This window comes from Mirounga angustirostris, unplaced genomic scaffold, assembly GCF_029215605.1.
Source record: "Mirounga angustirostris isolate CCGP_5_RB_7025 unplaced genomic scaffold, mMirAng1.0.hap1 SCAF_6, whole genome shotgun sequence".
Lineage (NCBI taxonomy): Eukaryota > Metazoa > Chordata > Mammalia > Carnivora > Phocidae > Mirounga > Mirounga angustirostris.
Window position 1 is genome coordinate 104,838,500 of NW_026991714.1, and position 14,864 is coordinate 104,853,363.

A 14,864-nucleotide genomic window follows, 5' to 3' on the forward strand; every position below is an offset into this window, starting at 1 on the left:
TCCCCGATTGGTCACATTTTATAGAATAGCCAGGAGATCCCGTGCGAGTCCGCCCTCGGGTCGACGTCGTAGCTCAGCTGTCAGCCTGTGCAAGCTCAGCACGGCTCTAGGGTCTGGCAGGTGAACGAGCTGGGAGTATGTGCGTCTGTGGAAGTCCCTCCACCGGGCGGCTTTCCTTAATGAACGTCTGTGAGCGGCCCAGGGAGCACATGCGCACAACTGCCCCTCACCGCAGTCACCCCCGCCCCCCCCCCAACACTCCTGAGCCCATAACGTTAAGAGTTAACTTTCAGCTAAGTGTAAAAACAAGGCTATTTTTTCCCTTTCTGGTACTTTTTTTTTTTCCCCTGAGCCGGGTGCTTAATTCTTTCAGATGCTTGATTATTTACTGCCTTGACATCTACATTGCTGCCATTCCACGCTTCTTTCAAAAATAAAGTGAGAAATCCACTTTCCATAAATTAAAACCGTAACTTCAAGCCAGGAGTATTGAAACAGAAATTCCCCCAACTCCTTCCTTAAACCACTGCCCCCCCCCCAAACAACAAAAAAAAAAACAAAAAGAAAAATCATGAAAGAAAAAGAAACAGTGCTCTCCGACTGGAGTGATCATGTGCTTCTGCAGATGCCTTGCCTTCTGGGGGCAGCCACAGGGACACTGGGCAGAAGCAAATTAAGTGATTAGTAAAGAAAAAAAGCAGAGGGGGGAAAAAAGTCAAAGGCAGCAAAGGGAGAGAAAGGAAGCCTTCCTTGCCTTTTCCTGGACTGTGCAGAGGAGAACCGCTAAGAAATGATACTTGAAGTTATATTTATTATTGTAAGAGGGGTATGATATTTCTGGGCAGGAATGATGGATGACAACTTAAATTTGTGTCCAGGGAATGAAGGTGAACTGTGACAGAGTTATTTATCTTGGGAATGGAGGTTAGGGTCAGCCGAGGCTGGGTGCCTGAAGGCACAAGACATTGACAAATTTATCCTGCAGGCCGTATCTGAAGCCCTTTGTTTTGGATCCTGGCTACTCACTAAGTGACCCTCATCCTTCATGTTGGCAATGCGTGAAGGATGCGGTGAGTGCGAGCGGCCCCTTCTCCCCCACCGCCCCCACCCCAGCTCCTGCTACTAATTCTTGTCATTCACTTTGCTGACAGGCACCAAGCCCAAACTATTCCCAGTCCTGAAAGGGAAGGTTAAAATATTTATTTCGGCTCATAATGGCCTCCCTGATTTAGTGCAGGATCATTTTTCCTGTTGCCTTTGTCATTGCAGGTCACTGGAAGGACTGAGCGCGTTCGGGAGCCTGGAGGAACTCATCTTGGACAACAATCTGCTCGGGAACGACCTCGTGTTGCCAGGGTTACCCAGGCTCCATACCTTAACCCTCAACAAGAACCAGATATCCTTGGCTCTGCCCCCTGCCTCCACTCCCCGCCCTGCCCCACAGTGGTCCCCGGCGGCACACCCCCCCTCCCCGCCCCACACAAATACCTGCAAAATGTCAAATGAGTTTTATGTGTCAGCTAAATTAAAGTATGTGAAATGCAGTCCATGGGCAGACAAAGCGTTCTGTCTTCTGGCACTCGGGACACTTCAGAGTAATTTATTATAGGTCATTCATAAATGAAATGCACCATTATATCTTCCTGTTGCTCCATTTTAGTGTGGAGATCTAAGTTATGGCTGTGAAGAAATCTTTTTAATAGATAAAAATAGAGAAAGAAAATAATGTCACTGCTGCCGAGAAGGCAGAGCGGGTTCTGTTGGCTTGGGCTTGTGTGGGAGGGCGACCTCTGGTGGACAGTACGGAGTGGTGCCTCTAAGCGAACTTGGCCTTCACGGAGGCTTCTGGAAGGCTCTGGTTCAGGCTCAGGGAACAGGTCTGGCAAAGGAACGGGGGAAGGGGCAAAGATGCGAGATATGTGTGAAGCCCAGGCGTAGCTCTGCCCTCCGTGGTGTTTGCTGTACTATGGTGATGAGAGAGGTCTAACAGAGCTGAATTTCTATTGCATGCCTTCTCCTTAAGTCGGTGAGGACCTGGCCAGCCTGGGATGAAGCTCAGGGGGATGAACTGTTCTGGATTCTATAGAGAGGCTGAAAATGGAATTGGAAGCTTTCTGCAGCATTAGGCACCTAGCTCCTCTGTACAGTTTTGGGTCTCCCTGCTGCCACACTGCGAGCTGAGAGGCAGGGAGTGTTGTCCGTTTTGTAAACTCCTGTATCCTTCACACATAGAATAATGCCTGGTATGGAGCCGAGGTTCAGTGAATGTTTGTGTGATGAATGAATGAATGAATGAATGAATGATTGATTATCATCCACTGTTCTTTATTGAGCAGTCCTGTGGTCAGGCACGGTGCTGGGTAATAAATGTTAAGCATATTATTTTTTATTTTTACCAAACCCTGGCAGAAGGTGACCACTTACCTGAATGAGGAAAGAGGTGAAGTATAGACCCACAGCCAGACATTGACCAAAATGCTAGGTCCCAGATTTAGCCTCAACTGTGGCCGTATCCAAAATTCTTTCCATTCTTCTGTGTTGCCTCAGACTTGAAGTACAATCACCTTGTTTTATTAGTGAAACATTTCAGACCTAGAGTAGTTTAATCACTTGTTCATGTTCACATAGTAAGTTAGAAGTGAAAAAGAGATCAGGGCATTTTCCCTAGAGTGTGAAATAAAACCAGATATATATATATATATATATATATATGTTACATTTATTATGCATGCATATGTCTGCTTTAAGAATGATAGGCCAGATCATTTATTAGCCTCTGCTTATATTTCAAGTCATAAGACAGTATTTTCCTTATTAGGTAAAATATGCTACCGTGACAATTATAAATTGGCACTTTAATAGAAGTAGAAGGAGAGGGCCTACAAGTAAATATCAGTCTTATCATAATGCGGTATTGGTGGATTTTTTTTTTTTTCCTCTCCTATCCTTTGGTCAACCAAGTTTCCTAGTCCTTGTTCTAAATATTGTTACAGTCAGTGTGTCTTATGGCTCCCTTGACTGTCTTAGGTGATCGACTGGATGATATTCTCAAATCAATCAAGAACAGAAGGGTTATTAGAATAGAACTGGATGATAAGGTTCCTTCTTTAGGCCCCAGTGCTTATATCCTGTGTCCCACACTGTTGTAAAGTATTAGCCTTTGGACTGGGTTCAGGAGTCAGCTTAATCATGTTTAGCTATGTGGCTGTGGACAGGTCAGCCTTTGAAAGCCTCTGTTTCTCATTTTGTATGTATGTGTGACATCACAGCTTCCACTTGCCTATTAGGACTGGTGAAAAAGAAAAAAGGAACGTATGAAAGCCTTATTTGAACGTTGGACTCAAAGTGCCATGATAATGTGAGCAACATGGGTTTCTGCATGGCTGAAAACCAGCTGCCTTTGCACTGGGATGTTGTCAAGTTGACAATATAAGAAACGGTGCCATGAGAAGGACTTCCCGAATAGCCCACACACCAACTCACAAGGACTTTGTCTGGCAAATGCTGGACAAATGCTAATCCCAAACTCAATTCCTCTTCTCCCTCAGCAACTTCCTGGCCAGTTCTCTGTCGCATTAACTGGTGCATACTAAGAAATGTAAGCTCATTTCAGCACAAGCCTGAGAAAAACAATTAAAAGAGGAGCATGCCAACTGTGAAAGAACATCATTTCACATAATCCCAGTTTGCAGATGAACTCATGGGTGATTTTTTTAATCAACCTGTGATTTGTATAATAATCAATCAGTGAAAAGTATTTGTTGGATACCTAAGTGTCCAAAATAGGTAGCTTATAGTATTACTTTCCTCTCTTACTGCTGACATTTGAGGAGACATTGAGTAAATATTGACAATTGACAGGATACCTGATTAGTCTCATTAGGTTAGACTAATAAGTAAGATTCATGCTTCATGTGAATTTCCTAAGCATTATTGTCTCCCATTTTAGAGGGCTCATTTTCATAACTGGCACAGAATATGCTGAAAATGCACAGGAATCCATTCTGGATTTTTTTTTTTTTAAGATTCCACATAAAAGATCATATGGTATTTGTTTTTCTCTGACTTATGTCACTTAGCATAATGCCCTCAAGGTTCATCCATGTTGTGGCAAATGACAAGATTTTATTCTTTTTTATGGTTAAATTATATACATATATATGCAATTATAGAAATTATAGAAATTATATACATATATACATGGCTAATTATATACAATAAATTATATGTAATTGTGTATGTATATATATATATATATACACATATATATATATATTTATATACACAAAAGATGTTGAGCATCTTTTCATGTGTCTGTTGGCTACCTTTATATCCTCTTTGGAAAAATGTCTATTCAGATCTTTTGCCTATTTTTAAGTCAGATTGTTTTTTGCTATTGAGTTATGTGAGCTTTTCCTTTATTTTATTTTTATTATTATTATTTTTTGAGAGAGAAAGAGAGCAATAGTGGGGGGTGGGACAGAGGGAGAGGGCGAGAGAGAATCCTCAAGCCGATTCCCCATTGGGTGTGGAGCCCGAGGCAGGGCTTGATCTCACAACACTGAGATCATGACCTGAGCCAAAATCAGAAGTCAACTGACTTAACTGACTGAGCCACCCAGGTGCCCCAGTTTTTCATATATTTTAGAAATTCCTTTTCAATTATATGATTTGCAGTCATTTCCTCCCATTTAGTAGGTTGCCTTTTCATTTTTTAAATGGTTTCCTTTACTGTGTTGGAAGGGTCTCATTTTTTTCCTTTAAGTTTTTATTTAAATTCCAGCTAGTTAACATACAGTGCAATGTTACTTTCAGGTGTAGAATTTAGTGATTCATCACTTACAACACTCGGTGGTCATCACAAGTGCACTCCTTAATCCCCATCACCTGTTTCACCCATCCCCCTGCCCACCCCCCCTCTAGTAACCCTCCATTTGTTCTCTATAGTTAAGAGTCTGTTTCTTGGTTTCCCTCTCTTTTTTTTCACTCCACGTTCATTTGTTTTTTGTTTTTTTTTTTAAGATTTTATTTATTTATTTGACACAGAGAGACATAGCGAGAGAGGGAACACAAGCAGGGGGACTGGGAGAGGGAGAAGCAGGCTTCCCGTGGAGCAGGGAGCCCAATGTGGGGCTCCATCCCAGGACCCTTGGATCATGACCTGAGCCTAAGGCAGACGCTTAATGACTGAGCCACCCAGGCACCCCCATTTGTTTTGTTTCTTAAATTCCACATATGAGTGAGATCATATGCTATTTGTCTGTCTTTGACTGACTTCGCTTAGCATAGTAGTCTCTAGCACCATCCACGTTGTTGCAAATGGCAAGATTTCATTCTTTTTGATGGCTGAGTAATATTCCCTTGTATATATGTTTCTCATTTTTAAAGGAATAAATTGGGCTGGAGGATGGTTGTATTCTCAGTGTTGCTATCACTAGAGGAGATTAGCAGGATTCTTGGCTCTACAGAGCAGAGGGATTTTCTTTGTCTTTGGTTGAAACCTTTTCCCTTTGCATTCCTCAGCCTCTCCAATCTGTAGTGGTAATGCTGGGGGAGAAATGACAGTGGTAGGGGAGGAACTGAAGCAGAAGGCAATGTGTAGCTGTAAAACTGGTCAGGTATATTGCTGTGCTGATGGAGAGTACTTTATTACCAGGAGATAAAAAAAGATACTAATTGACTCTTTCAGGATGCAGCCTGATTTCTCTCTCCTCTGGTCTTCTGGTGTGATCATGAAGATTGGCTTACTTTTCCCATGTACTTAACCCAGAAGTCAGAGAATGAAGGCCAGGTAAAAGCAGGAGTAATACCATATGGCATTCTCTTAACCTAATATTTCTGACTCCACATTTTCAGCCAACTGACTCTCCTATTGTCTTGAAAGTACTGCAGACTCTTTCAACAGTTACTCTGTTCCAAACTGCTATTGCTACTCCGTGAAATGCCTTGGGATTTGGGCTCTATCAGCCTTGCTGCATAATAACCTACTTCAAAAGTTCGTGGCTTAAAACAACAACTGTGTTATTTGTTAACAATTCTGCATGTCAGCTATTTGAGCAGGGCTCAAATGGATGGTTCTTCTGTGGATCTTGCTTTGGGTCCTTAGACAGCCACAGTTACCTGGAGGCCTGGCTGGGATTGGATGGTCTGAGATGGCCTCACTCGTATGTCTGGAAGTTGGTCCTGGTTGTTGGCTGAACAACATGCCTCCAGTAGGATAGCACAGGACTCTCCACATGGGGCAGGTGTTCCAAGAGCAAAGCCCAAATGTACAAATACTTTTCTGCCCTAGGGCCAAAGCCAGTCACATACCAAATGTAGAGCCAGTATGATAGGGGACTATACAGGTGTGTATACAAAGAGGCATGCCTCGTTCCTATAACAATCCTACGCACGGACCTTGATGTCTCGTCTCCTTAAGAATTCATTTCCTATTTGTAATAGAGAGAGACCTAGAATCAAGTAACTGCTGACCTTCTACAAAGGTAAGTATTAGGACTTTCTTAGAAATTGAATCTTATTTTAAATATATCAGAAAGCTTACTATTAAATGGGGTTCTACCTGAAGTCCTTTTGTAAAGTTTGGTTTGGTTTTAATTTTTGGTGTTTTTGGTTTTGGTTTTTGGTTTTTGCATATGTAGAGTTTTCCATTTTGGTTTTACTCTCAATTAGGCATGTCCATCCAACGCTCTGTTACTGGGCCCTGTGAACGTGGATTATGGGCTGATTTTATCCTTTGGAAAGAGGTTGTGTCATATAGTGGTTGACAGCAGGCTCTGAAACCAGGCTTCCTGGGCTTGTATCCTGGCTCTGCCACTGGCTGCGTGTCTGTGGGCTAGTTACTTAGCATCTCAATGCTTTGCTTTCCTCTGCAAAATTGGGACAACAATGGTATCCACCCCATCGGTTGTTGTGAGGGTCATTCTAATTTCTACATAACGGTCATTATTATTATCTTAGAGAATTATGTAAGCTTACTTGATTTTACTTGGGCCGCATTATAACCAAGGCCAGAGTATAGACTTAGAATGCTTCTTTGACTTTTATAATTTAATGTTACCTTCCTATCATTCTGTGAGTTGCATACCACTGGTGAATACTCTGATTCTTTATGAAAAAACTGGGAAAGTATGAACTTTTTGAAGTCACTGAGGGCTCAGTCTAGAACCCAGGCATGTTAATTCTAAACCCCAGACCCTGAAACCCAAGGAAGGGAGAATCAGTGCATGAGAAAAGGAACCAAGATGCAGGAGGGGAGTCATCTGCCTGTGCATGCCCTGCCCCTGCCCCTCCTGTGCCAGGCCTGCTCCCAGCTGCTGGCGGAGCTCATGAAAGGGATTTCAGAGCCCAAACCCAGCATTTGGCAAATTTCTTCTCAGCCGACCCATGCCACACTTTAGGCTGCATACCTCCTACTTGACCTCCCATCTTTGTTCTGCTGGCCCTTTGTTCCACTTCTGTTCAGCTCTCAGTGCTGGTGTCATGTCCTTGGATACTTTAAAGCCTGGACTTCCCATGTTACCTCTTCATCTCTGGGTTCGTAGCTTATCTTACTCTTCTTCTTTGGTTCACTTAGACTGGCCTGGTAGTCACTGGCCACAGAGTTGACCTTATCTCCCCCAATGCTCATATTATCTCTCTCTCTCTCTCTCTCTCTCTCATACATAAACACCCACGTGCATACACACACTATCCTTGGCTCTTCTCCAGTAGGGTTGGGCACTTGGTAATGGTCTCAGCTCTATCATGTCTGAATACCCAACCCCAAATAACAGAATACCTGAAATGTCAGGAAAAGATAGATACTTTGCACAATCAAATGATTCTCCCCCATTTTCCCTTTCTGGGTGGGTGGGGGAAAGGTGAGAAGCTGACTTCATTTTACATCACACTTAATTCCTTCATTCTCTCCTGTCTACCTGTTTGCTTCAGCACAGATGTGAAGAGACAGTGTATATTGTAGTACCAACAGGAAGAATGGATAGTGTGACGTGTCGTACAGCTGGGCTGTGGTGAGGAGACCAGTGAGCTGAGCCCAAGGCCAGACGAGATTTCCCACAGCAATTTAATGTTTTACTCAGGCAATTCTCTGTGCCTTGTCTGGGGCCTCAGTTTCTTTATCTGTAAAATGGGCGATAGACACTTTAGAGTATTGTTGACAGATTTAAATGGCATAATGTATACATGGGACGTAACTTTGTTAATACCCAAAGCCTTTACAGCTTCTTGGTACATTTTACTGGGAGTGGAAGTCTCAGCGCTTTAAATGAATAAGCCCAAATTGGAAGTAACTGAGTATAGAACACAGCTGGATGATAGTACCACAAAAGCGTATAGGACTCCTCATATTTCAGTATTTTAAATTCCTTTTTGTGTTAGGAAATCACGAGTCACTTGTCTCCTAGAAATGCAATTTCTTTAGAACCTCAGATTGAATCTAGACTCTTCCATTTACTGAATAAGTGACTTTTGACCCCCATTTCCTAAATTATTGTTTAGATGCGATATTTCTGATGTGTCTGTGAATCAAAATGAGAATATATTGTGCAGAATGTGTAGTTAGTATTCAGAAATCCTATATTAGGATAAGCACTGGTTGAAACCCTCCCAGGTGGTATGGGGGCTGCCCTTTGACCTGGGCCTGAGCACAGAGGGAGGGTTCATGCCCATTTTCACCTGGGAAACAGCTTCAGACCTGTGCAACTGGACATGACACCAGAAGACTCCTCTCCTCCTTCATGCTCCAGACTTTCAAGGCAAGATGTTGCTTTGATCTTGGGCCCTCTGCAAAAAGTCTCCCTTGGCAAGCGAACCTATGACATCTGGACTTGGCAATGGCAACTTTCTGGAGACAACACTGAGAAAAAATATCACTGTCAAGTACTCTAGAGAAGATCTGATGAGGGAAGCCAGGTGTATGCTAGAATCCAGCTGAAGAAAGTTGAAACTGTGCCAGATAGCTTCACATTTTAGAAATGGGGGGAAAAATGTCACCCTTAGAAGCATCCCTGAAAGTATCTCTACTGCCCTGGTCTTCGTGAGTCAGGGACACCAAGTTCCTGCTGCTGATTGCCTCTGGTTCATTTGCTATGCAAGAATGCGACAAATTCTATCTCAGAGCTCCCAACCGGGCAAGGCAGGGCTGTGTTTGTCCTTGCTGACCCGGGAGACCCAGAAACCAATTAAAACTCCTTCCTGTCTTTTATCCTCTGGTGGTGGTATCAACATAGTGATGAAGTTCTGGTCCAGAGCATCCATGGAGTAGGTGCTAGTGATTTCTGACTAGTGTGGATTTGGGGGAGACCACTTAACTTAGTCCAGGTGATCATTTAGCAGGTACTTGAAAGGCCTGAAGAAGGGGGGTAGCTTCTGCCACTCAAAATACCCTAAATGAGGCAGGCTCCTTTCCTTGAGTTCATTGACACATGACGGCTGAAGCTTCTTGAGGACTATAGACCTTTTGCCCAAGAAATTTCCATCACCAAGACATTTGAATGAGTCCACATTTCCACAACCTCCAGCTCAGGGGCAGATCCAGATTTTGTTGAGTGTGAAACTTACATAATTTGGGGATACCATCTTAAAGGCAAAGACTACTTTATTATGAATGCAAAATTAGGCTTGAAGATGAATGTTTATTTGGAATACAATATATCAAAGCAAATTAAAAACTTTTAAGTTGACAACACAAATATAAAAATATTTAGAAAAGTAACAAATTTTTTTATACTGGACATGCCTATATAAAAACATTTTTCCTGCCAATTCTTTTATAACTTTATTATGTAATTATATAAATTATACACTATACACACACACACACACTTTAGTGGAGAGAAACAGTGATCTTAACTGACTGCAGTTTAACCTACTTTTGCAAATTTTATAAAAACATATGACCCTGAGACTGTATTATCCCTGCAAGGGCCCTGTGTAAGCAAGGAGCCATCACACATGAGCTTTATTAGCTCCCTGGTAAGTTTACATATGAAGCCTGCTTCCCTGGACAGTGGCATGGGACGCTGCCCATCACTGCTCATTTAATGTTGAGAAATAACTGGGATTTCAGTCCAGCTCAGTTGCCCCGTATTTCCTCAACTTAAAAATCTTGCCAGTTTTGAGTTCCATTCCTTCACATTCCCAGCTTCATACAGTAGATGAAAAATAACCAAAGTTTAAGGAGTTTGTCCCTACAAGAGCAGTAGGTTTTGGTTGGACTTCTTCATCCACAGTGGAAAGGGCTTCCCCTAGGTTCTCTAGGGCCATTGTCTACATAAATAATTTGAATCACCCCAGGTCAATACGTCAGCACCATTTTGGCAGCCCTCTGTCTCGCAGTCCCTTGGAAGAAACACTGTGCTGGCCAGTGGGAGTGATCAGCTTGTCTGGCTGCCCCCCTGGCATAGGGCCTGGACAGCCTGATAGGCATGAGTCCAGCTGCTCCTTGGAACATCTGATGGATCCCCTGTGAGGGGTGGAGGGTTGAAGTAAACCCTGAAGGGGAGAAACCAGGACTGGGACTGAGGCCCAATGCAGGTCCAAGTCCAGGCATGGGGTTCCCCAGTTGAATGACACTTTGGTCCCTGGTGATTCCTGGATACCAGACAGAGACTTAAGACATTTTGAGGAAGTCACTCCAAAGCATAGGGCCCCATGAGGTGCCTTTGGCCAGAGTCTAAGGGCAGCGCTAATAGCCACCCTTTTTCTAATGTAGCAATGACTGAGAAGCATACAGAGTTAGAACCTGTTAGAAAAGCCAAGTTTTCCTTGAAATTGTTCATTGTCATTTTAATTGGTCTTATTTAAATGATTTTCTTAAAGGGGTTGATGATTGAACTTTATTTTGAACAGTACTAAGGATGTTTTGCCTCTGGTGATGAAATGCTTTATTGTTTTGACTCCTGGCCTCTCACCCATGTGTCCTTCCAACCTTCCCAGCCCGGTAGCACCTTCTCTCTTGTCTTCTCCATGTGCTCCTATTTCTATCCTCCTCACTCCAGTGGTCCACTGTGGTTATTCCTGGATGTTATTTGTTCAAGATCTGAAGGACTGATAACTTCCATGTCCGTTGTCCAGCCTTGTTTAGGAAATGGGGAAGGTGTTGGCAAATTGAAGCCCTTAGTGGATGAGCAGCTTTGACCCCCTTGCACTAATGTTTCCCTCTTTTGCTGATGCCGTCCCTCTCCTTGTCTCTGTCTCAATCCCACAGGATAGCAGTTGTTCTTGCATAGGATGTTCTCAGAGCCCGTGTATAAAGAAGGCTCAACAGCTTGGAGAATATAAGATTTAAGGAAGACGTGTGAGTTCCATCTATCTGAGGGGTCGTCGTGTGGAAGAGAAGAATGCCTTATTCTTTGAGACCCCAAACTGTTAAATTGGGTCAGTGGGAAGGAATCTGTGGAAGGCTCAGTCCCAGGGGAAAGTCTCTTTCTTATGGTTGTCTGTGATAGAATGAGCTACTTTTTGGTGACCCCTAAGCACATATATTAGGGAATGGATTCTGACATTGTTTGGATTTGGTGTTCAACTGACAAGTTAAAATGAAATGTAAGGAAATGGGGGTAACATCCCATGGTTAGATAACATCCTGATAGAGTAAGGGCATCCCTTTTCTTTGGTTTTACCTTCCTTTCCTAAGCCAAGTAGACCTCACTCCTAGACACTATATTCCGAGTCTTTGACTCTTATATGCAGCATTCACTCTTATATGCTTAGTCCCTTTTTGCTCTGCTGTTACTCCCTGGCAAAGACCCCATTCCATCTGCTGATATTGGCTGACACCTCTCTTCCATAAGTTTCTGGTAGTCATGGCCTCCGCTCATGATCTGTCTAGTCATCACCTTGCCTAGGGCTTAGTTCTTCTGCATGTAGCTCAAGCCAGGAGTCCATATGTATTGATGTGACAGCTAGGTTGTCATTAAGTCCTTATTAATACCTGTAACTGAATCTATGATTCTTGACTTATTTGGTTTGGGGGGTCTCAATGTTTGCCTTGATCGACCAGTGGATCCCACTGAGGGAATGAATCATGGCATAATCTCCCCACCATGCCCTTCCTTGGAATTTTCTCTTTCATTCTCTCCTTCATAGAATATTAGTTTCACAACAGATTCTCATCCTCAAATATATTTTGACCTGCCTGGCTTGACTAAATAACTTTCTCCATTTGTCTTCTCCTAGCTTTGTTTTCCTTTTCCCCTAATTCAGTACTTTATTGTCACCAGTGAGGCTACTGAGCAATGCTTAGCTCCACCCCAGGTCCTTAGATCATAACAGGATGCCAATCCCTGCTTGCATCCATGCCATTCCTGTATGTTTTAATGATAAATTACCCCCTAAAGGACAAAAGGGGAATCTATTTTTTAATGAGGGCATTGTAAATAATTTCTTGCTTTCGTTACTAAAAAAAGAAAAACAAAACAGTTTTATGGATTTACAAATACCACATGGAAAGAACCATATAGGAAAAAGAAAAGGGTGATAAACACTTAAGTTCATTCTCTCTCAAGTGATTTGGATTCAGTCTTACCTGCCCAGAGAAGAGTTGGGCTGTGTCCCCAGCAGGAGTGAAAAACTAGCCATGCCAGATAACCTCACAGCTAAGTTGATTCCAACCCTCCCCCATGTCACCTCCTGGGAGCAGACTGGACTTGTCAGGTGTTGTGCTGTGCCTGCCAGTTATAGTCTATGTTCCTTACAAGGCCTTTTGTCTCCCTGGACCCAAATCCTTAACCTTTGTCACATCACTGACTTGGAGTGTCTGCTTGATCACCTAGCAGAAGTGACACCAGCTTTGGAGTACCTCAGCCTACTGGGTAACGTGGCCTGTCCCAACGAGCTGGTCAGCTTAGAAAAGGATGAGGAAGACTACAAGAGATACAGGTGAGTACTGAGGGGTTGGAACACGGTGGGAAAGGGAGAAAGAGCATCTTTTGGGGGCATGATATTATGGGATGCATAGTAGGTGTTTGGTAAGTATCAGTGGACTTCCTGTGATAATACTAAACTTTAACCTTTTGGTAACCGATAGCCATGGTTTCCCTTCATCAAGGTCACAGGAACCAAGAAACATGGAAAGCTGCTAGGCGGTGTAGGGTGGGGGTTGACCAACTTTTTTTGTAAACAGCTTGGTAATAAATATTTTCAGGCTTTGAAGGTCATCTGGTCTATGTCACAACTATTCAACTCTGCTGTTACAATGCCGAAGTAGCCATAAACAATTTGTAAATGAATAAGCATGGCTATGTTTGTTTTTTTTTAAAGATTTTATTTATTTATTTGACAGAGAGAGAGAGAGAAAGAGAGAGAGCACACACAAGCCAGCAGAGGGGCAGGCAGAGAGAGAAGCAGATTCCCTGTTGTGCAGAGAGCCCGACGTGGGGCTTGATCCCAGGACCCTGATATCATGACCTGAGCTGAAGGCAGATGCTTAACTGACTAAGCCACCCAGGTGCCCCAGCTATGGTTCAATAAAACTTTACTTACAAAAACAAGGAGCAGGCCAGATTTGACCCATGGCCTATATTTTGTTTATCCCTACTCTGTGTTGTGAGATTCTCCTGTGGTCAGCCTCAGAGTTGCCTTTTAAAGAGAGAGCACTTCCCACTAGAGTTAGGGAGCTTATGTAGGATCCCAGGAGGAAGTCCCTGAAGGTCCATAACTTTGTTCCATAAAGCTATGCCTCACTGTCCACCAACCGCATGCTTTGATGGGCTCTAAGGAGAAGTGCTTTTCTTCCCCTTCTCTGCTACTAAACCATCTGCTTTGAAATATCTGACCCAAACTCACCTCTCTTAGGGAGTCTCCTTCATCTTACCCATTTTACTAAATTCATTTTATATTTTCTTTCTTCATTTTGAATCCTGTGTTCCTTCATTCTTGATTTTTGTTTTGCAAATATTTTTAGGTGATCTTTTCATGTGTGTTACCCTCTCTCTTCATTATGATATAAGCTCTCATTAACATTCTACCTGAAGCAGTGTGGGAAGGGAAGAGGAAAGAAGGATGGAAATGTAAGGCAGGTAAGGCCACTGGACAATAAATTTGGAAGGACTGGGGAAAGAAGATAATTGTTTGAAAGAAACTGGTTCTCTTGGGACTCCTGTAAAAATTTGTGGTGACCCATGGAGGAATGAAGTCAGGGGAGTTCATGTTGTATAAAGGCAAAGCTGTTAGAAATACTGAAGGCTATTGAACATTATATATTTTTAAAATACATACACATAGACACATAAAGCTACATCAGGAATCCTGTTATGTTTCCTTATTGGGAAGCATTGTGTACCTTTAACCTCATTTTCTAGATTTCTTGATTAATAATGTAGGGGTCTGAGACTATTTTTAAACCATCTTAGAATAAAACTCTAACCCTACTTTTAAAAAAATGTAGTAAGTCTTTCTCCAGTATGAAGATTTTCATTTGGTTGTGATCCTGTAGGTTTGAATGTCAATTCTGTTAGGAGAAATATGATTAATATCCAGCAGGTGAAGAGTTACACATTTCTAAATCAACCCTGTAATTTGCTTAATCACTTAGAACTTAATTTGCTTCTTTAACACTCTTATCAACTCTGAAGCATTTAACAGCCTGATTTCAGATATGAAGGGGTCTCTTAAAACATATTTTATCTTCTTGCAGCAATTTACAAGATGTGTCTTGAAACTGTCAAACAAGTCCAAGAAAGTTCTTTCAGTCAACATTTTTAGTAAACCAAGCACGATTTAGGAAATTCTGATTTGTTTTCTGACTTTTTTCTTAAGATTTCTGTGTTTAATTCTTTTTAAAAAAGTTATTTTAACAGAGCACACACAAGCAGGGAGAGGGGCAGAGAGAGAGGGAGAGAGAGAATCTCAAGCAGACTCCC

The 14,864-nt window shown here is 42.5% G+C and overlaps 1 protein-coding gene across 4 annotated transcripts in view; it reads left to right on the forward strand.

Annotated features, from left to right (window-relative positions):
• LRMDA (leucine rich melanocyte differentiation associated) overlaps positions 1–14,864 on the forward strand; it is a 1,045,267-nt gene that overhangs the window by 577,269 nt on the left and 453,134 nt on the right. For all 4 annotated transcript variants that reach the window (XM_064594859.1, XM_054508231.2, XM_064594858.1 and 1 more), the window contains exons 3-4: positions 1,270–1,401; positions 12,748–12,882. In XM_064594859.1, coding sequence (XP_064450929.1) covers positions 1,270–1,401; positions 12,748–12,882 — 267 coding nt within the window. The remainder of the gene's footprint in view (positions 1–1,269; positions 1,402–12,747; positions 12,883–14,864) is intronic.